General features: G+C 41.8%; 1 protein-coding gene across 1 annotated transcript; it reads left to right on the top strand.

The window, feature by feature from the left end:
- LOC128399212 (vomeronasal type-2 receptor 26-like) lies at positions 1-6,462 on the top strand. Its single transcript, XM_053360460.1, has 5 exons — positions 1-18; positions 1,569-1,838; positions 2,300-2,950; positions 4,821-4,947; positions 5,558-6,462. Exons 1-5 carry the CDS (start codon positions 1-3, stop codon positions 6,460-6,462), a joined length of 1,971 nt encoding a protein of 656 aa, XP_053216435.1.
- Positions 6,463-6,799: the final 337 nt, after the last annotated feature.

Raw genomic sequence — 6,799 nt, 5'->3', positions numbered from 1 at the left:
ATGGGGGAGGTGGTCATGGTGAGTTTAGACACCTTTTTTCCTAGAAAAATAGTGCTGCGTGAACCAGATGAAACTTGGTCAGCTGCCTGTAGAGATTGACATAAATGGTAGATTTGAACAGTGAATAACAGGGAGATCATGCTTATTATTTCCTGAGGAGTACCTACAAGCCACCTGTTGTACAACCTTTGATACCATGGCAAATCTTCCCAGTAAGGGAAGCTTCTTAGAGAGGGAGGAAAATCCATATGTTATAATGATGTGTGCTTCAAACAACAGCTTCTTCAGAAAAAGAACTAACATTTGTTTAAAATGATCTATCTGTCTTGGTGCATCATTTCCATTGCTGCTCCAAGTCCTGTTCTATTTTTCTGGATTTGATAACCAGCCTCATATAACCAACATACTTAAATCTAATTAGTGCATGAAATAAGTCTAATTCATGCATTAATACCATAGAGAAAGCTGTTCTTCCAGGCTTTGCTCACCCTGGAACAAAGTAGGATTTCGTTCCCCTTCAGTCTACTTGAGAAACTCCATGTGTGAAAAGGTTTGAGCTGGTTAGTATGTGGCTGTCACTACCCAGTCCTGAGTTTCTATACCAATAATTGAGGAACTTGCACCACTTTGTAACTAAGTTTTGCCACAATTGTTGTCCCTATGGCAAGCAATTTGGTTATAGACAGGATGGAGCAGAATTATTCTAAACTGTTTTGCTGCTGGAACCAGGCAAAGGACCTTCTTGGTATTGGTGCCCACCCTGGTGTGCAGCCTGGGAGTCATTTTGGACTCACAGCTGTCCATGGAGACGCAGGTTAATTCTGTATCCAGGTCAGCTGTCTACCAGCTCCATCTGGTACACAGGCTGAGACTCTACCTGCCCACAGACTGTCTCGCCAGAGTGGTGCATGCTCTAGTTACCTCCCACTTGGACTACTGCAACATGCTCTACGTGGGGCTACCTTTGAAGGTGACCTGGAAACTGCAATTAATCCCTAATGCGGCAGCGAGACTGATGACTGGGAGTGGCCGCTGAGACCACATAAGACTAGTCCTGAAAGACCCACATTGGCTCCGCATACGTTTCTGAGCACAATTCCAAGTGTTGATGCTGAACTTTAAAGTCCTAAATGGCCTCGGCCCAGTGTACCTGAAGGAGCGTCTCCACCCCCATTGCTCAGCCCGGACATTGAGGTCCAGCTCTGAGGGCCTTCTGGCGGTTCCCTCACTGTGAGAAGTGAGGTTACAGGGAACCAGGCAGAGGGCCTTCTCAGTAGTGGCTCCCGCCCTGTGGAATGCCCTCCCATCAGATGTCAAGAAAATAAACAACTATCTGACTTTTAGAAGACATCTGAAGGCAGTCCTGTTTAGGGAAGTTTTTACTGTTTTTTTAATATTCTGTTGTTAGTCAGAAAGAGTGGCTGGGGAAACCTAGCCAAAAAGGTGGGGTATAAAAAATTATTATTATTATTATTATTATTATTATTATTATTATTATTATTATTATTATTATTTTGCTGAAAGAGCATTCAAACTCTCTCTGCAGTGTGGTGCTAAAATTCTACCAGCACATCCTGGCCTTGGTGTTTGCCGTAAATGAGATCAATGGGAATCCCAGCATCTTGCCCAATGTCAGCCTTGGGTTCCACATCTATGACAGCTACTATGACGCAAGGATGACTTATCAGACCACTATGGACCTGCTCTTCAAATTCAGAAGATTTGTCCCCAATTACAAATGCAACAACCAGAAAAACCTCATAGCTGTCATTGGGGGACTTGGTTCTGATGTCTCCTTCCATATGGCAGAACTCTTAAGCCTATACAAGTATCCACAGGTAGGATTTATCCATGGATGAAGGGGGGGTAGTCACTAAGTTCATTCTTCTCCTGGAATGCTGAGAGTAATTTTGAGGGTCAGAATAAGCAGAGGAATGGCTGTGAGAAATCCCAAAACTTCTCTAATGCTGAAGTCCCCCTGAAGTTTAGTGGTGCCGTTTCCCAAGTGTGCAGCAGCTGCAATATCCTCTTTTTAAAGAAGGAAAGGAAATGAACTGTGACTTCATTTTAAAAGATGCTAGTCCTCAGACCCTCTCATATACCAGTTAATAAATAATACATCCCCACAGGCTACATTTCAGCAATCTTTCAGGGAGTTTTGTCCTGCTCCCAAAATTTATCTTATCACCTACAACAGTCTTCTTAAGGAGCTTTTCCATTGCCCTGATAAACATTCCTGTTTTGCACAGGTCGACAGGCTCAGATGCGCCTCTTAAAATATTTGCCTTTCCCCCATCAGTTCACTTATGGTTCATTCACCTCTGAGCACACAAGACAATTGCCTTCCTTTTACCGGATGGTCCCAAGTGAAGCAAACCAGTACATTGGGATCATTAACTTGCTGAAGCATTTTGGATGGACCTGGATTGGGCTCTTTGCTGTGGACGATAACAGTGGAGAACAATTCATACAGAACCTGGAGCCATTGCTTTCTCAGAATGGAATCTGTTCAGCCTTCACACAAAGGATCACCAACCAACATGATTTAACGAATTTCAGTGCATTTTACGTATCAGCATCTATTATTTATCCAGCGTTCTCAGAGAGCAAAGTCAGTATCTTTGTCATCTATGGAGATTCTATGACCATTCTATGGGTGAATGCATATGTGCTCCTAGGATTTCCTAGCTACAATGAGGGTACCTCACTTGGAAAGGTGTGGGTTATGACAGCCCAGCTGGATTTTACCTTAACAGGCGTTCAGAACGTATGGGATTTTCAATTGTTTGAAGGGGCCCTGTCCTTCACAATTCACTCTGCTGAGATTCAAGGATTCAAGGATTTTCTTCAGATCGTAAAACCTGGCTGGTGTAAAGAAGATGGCTTTCTCAAGGACTTCTGGGAGCAAGCATTTAACTGTTTATTTCCAGACTCCCAGGAGCTGGTAGAGGTTGGTGAAACTTGTACTGGAGAGGAGAGGTTGGAGAATCTTCCTGCATCTATATTTGAAATGCACATGACTGGTCACAGCTACAGTATCTATAATGCCGTCTATGCTGTGGCACATGCTTTGCATGCCATAGAGTCATCTAGATACAAACACAGTCCAATAATGAGTGGCAAAAGTCTTCAAGATCTCCAGCCTTGGAAGGTAGTGTATTCATAATGAAATAATCTCATTTTCATGAAGCAAATAGAACAAAATCATGCACCTTCCAATTTTATTCTTTAAAACAACAACAATAATAATACCATATCTTAAGTTCCCAGGGTGGGTTACCACATTAAAGCAAAAAAAAAAAAAACAGTTTAAAACAAGTTACAATAACCAACATAAGGTGGGTCTTAAAAATATACCCCTCAGGTGTCAGGGTAAAGAGGTGCATCTTTTCATCAGAAGCTATGTATGTCCCAGGTGTATCTCTGTGGAGACAGCTTAGGGGCTGCCACAGAAAATGCTGCCACAGATGAACTGGCAACCAGTATGGCTGTTGTAAAATAGGCTATGTTAGATCTAAATGGAACCCCAGCCACTAATTTGACTGCTGCATTTTGAAGAAATAACTATTTCTAAGTCATTTTCAAAAAGGGACGCGGGTGGCGCTGTGGGTTAAACCACAGAGCCTAGGACATCTATAACAAAAAACCTGCATTCATATTTTACATTTTTTTATTTTTGCATTTATAGCGCACCTTTTTGTCAAAGGAACACAAGGTAATGCACCCAGTTGGTCCCTGGCCCCTCAGGTTGAATCCTGGTCTCCCAAGGTATTAGTCTGACACTCTATGGACAATACTATATTGGTTCTCTTGCCTTAACTATAACCTATTACAAAATTGTTGTAAGATGAAACTACATAAGCAATGTAATCAAGGAAAAATTTCAGCATATTGACTCCAGTAGGTTTTGATCCCATTCCTAACTACCCTTGTTCTTCTTCAACTAGCTGCACCCATTTCTTGAAGGCATTTTGTTTAATAACTCAGTTGGAGAAGCAATCTTTTTTCAAGATAATAGGGAGAGGAGAGGTGGATTTGACATAACGAACATGGTCACTTTCCCAAACAAATCCTTCCAGAGAGTCAAAGTTGGAAGGGTGGATGCCAAGTTTCAGGAAGGAAAAGAGTTCATCATTTATACAGACATAATTGTGTGGCACAGGAGATTTAATAAGGTTTGGATTCCTGATATGCTTTCAGTTTATGCCTTCTGCCATATTGGTTGGAGATACAAAAATATTCTTGTCTCCCAAAGGACTGGTGTTTGAACATAGATCAGATGGAAGATTACTGTCAATATGTACTGTACTGAAATATCCTCTAGATGGGAAACATTCTTAAGAAAATGTCTAAATAAACAGCTTCTGTTTATTTATTAACAGAGGAAAGAAATCATCTTTGCTGTTGTTGTTGGGAGGTTTTCACCATTTGGTAACCAAGCCACATTTACACCTTACATTTAAAGCACAATTAGACCACTTTAATCAAAATGGCTTCCACCTCAAAATCTTAAGTATTGAAGTTTGTTAAGGATACTGAGAGTTGGTAGGAGACCCTTATTTTCCCTACTGAGCTACAATTCCCAGAGTTTCCTTGGAAGAGGGATTGGTTATCAAACTATTCTAAGAAGTGTGGTTCTAAACAATAGACTTCAAAAATAATGCATTATATGCTCAGGACTGTTTTGGCACATTGTGGCATGCTTATATTGCATGTACCCTCTTCTGAATTCTTCCATGTTCATCATGTGCTTACAGAGTAAACAGAGAGATTGTCAATTTCTCCCATTCTACTAATCTTTTCTTCCCCTTTATGGGCAGGTGATGCCTGTCTCTGTGTGCAGTGACTACTGCCGTCCTGGTTATCAGAAGAAAAAGAAGGAAGGAGTGAAGTTTTGCTGCTACAGTTGCGCCCTGTGTCCAAATGGAAAAATTTCCACCCAGAAGGGTAGGTCTCTCTAGATGCTTTCAGTCCATACATTTGATTACGAGTGAGAATAAGCTTTTTTCAGGGGGGCAGGAGCATTTTTTTAAAAAAAAGTTTAGACAATTTTTTTTATTGCACTTTCTGTTATTCTTCTTTTTGTGGTTTTTAAAAGTGTCCTCAGAAAGGTTTCCATCAATAAAATTATTACAAAAAACTGACTAGAACCTAATCAAATTAAACAAATTATAGCCTCCCAACCTATGATTATTTCCTACATGCTGCTCAGTGTGACCGCACACAACCTTCCCCATGGATCTTGGGTCTCAGGCTGGTTGATATGGGAAGAATCGTTCTGAAAAATGACTTAATGTAGGGACAATAGAGGGAGTAGCTCCAAGTATAGTGTCTGAATGCTGGGTGAGAGAGACTTACCTGGCTTTTCACAGTTCATTATTTTATGTTGACTTGTTCTTCATGTTTGTTGAAGGCCTTTTTAGTATTTATTTTAAAAAAATAAATGCTGTTTAATAGTATTATTTGTAAAACATTTGAGGCATTGTTTCAAAATTAAGTTGTTTGCACATTTCATATGCAATTTTAGCACTGTTACGATCATTTTTTCTTGCTTCAGACATGGATGACTGTTCCAAATGCCCAGAAGATCAGTATGCAAGCAAGGACAGAGATCGGTGCATCCCAAAACTGACAATCTTTCTGTCTTATGAGGACTCCCTAGGGATCAGTTTAGCCTTGGTTGCTATTTCTTTTTCCCTCACCACTGTCGTGGTGTTAGGAACTTTTATTAAGCACAAAGATACTCCCATAGTCAAAGCCAACAACCGGGACATCACCTACACTCTCCTGGTCTCCCTTCTGCTCTGCTTCCTCTCATCTTTACTTTTTATAGGAAGACCTCAGAAGCTGACTTGCTGCCTCCGACAAACTTCCTTTGGAATCATCTTCTCTGTAGCAGTTTCATGTGTATTGGCAAAAACCATCACTGTGGTTGTAGCTTTCATGGCCACCAAACCAGGGTCCAGCATGAGGAAGTGGGTGGGGAAAACATTGGCCAACTCCATTGTCCTTTTCTGCTCTTGGATTCAAGCAGGCATCTGTGTAGTGTGGCTAGCAACCTCTCCCCCACTCCCCAATTTGGACATGCAGTCAGTACCTGCACAGATCATATCGGAATGTAATGAAGGGTCTGTCGCCATGTTTTATCTTGTTCTGGGCTACCTTGGACTTCTGGCCATCATCAGCTTCACTGTGGCTTTCCTGGCAAGGAAGTTGCCAGACAGTTTCAATGAAGCCAAATTCATCACCTTCAGCATGTTGATTTTTTGCAGTGTTTGGTTGTCATTTGTTCCAAGCTACCTGAGCACCAAGGGGAAATACATGGTGGCTGTGGAGATCTTCTCCATCTTAGCTTCCAGTGCTGGGTTATTGGGCTGCATCTTTGCTCCTAAATGCTTCATCATTGTGCTGAGGCCTGACTTGAACAATCGGGAACATCTAATAAGAAAAAAGGATTGGTGACTTTTTCTCCCCGACACTGTCATTGCAATTCGAGACCCCCCAGCACCCCCCAAAAACGAAACACAGTGACATAGGATTTTAGTTTAAGTTATTTTGCAAAATTTAGGCCACAACTTTATTGAATACAGAATGTGAGTGGTATTGGCTTAGTGATTGGCACCATCCAAACTATATCAGACTCACACCCACTTTCGTGAGGAATCCGATAAAGGTTGAACATGGCCAGAGGGAGCACCGCCAGAGGGTCCTCACTGGCACTCACCCCTGGTGCCCCCATGGGGCCCTGGTATGGCCCTAGCCCCCTCCGCAGGGGTTAGCCCCCAGGCCAACCTCTAGA

Source organism: Podarcis raffonei, chromosome 13 (genome assembly GCF_027172205.1).
Source record: "Podarcis raffonei isolate rPodRaf1 chromosome 13, rPodRaf1.pri, whole genome shotgun sequence".
In the NCBI taxonomy this organism is placed as follows: Eukaryota; Metazoa; Chordata; class Lepidosauria; order Squamata; family Lacertidae; genus Podarcis; species Podarcis raffonei.
The sequence above is the reverse complement of the archived record's forward strand: the minus strand, read 5'-3'. Positions and strand labels throughout refer to the sequence as shown.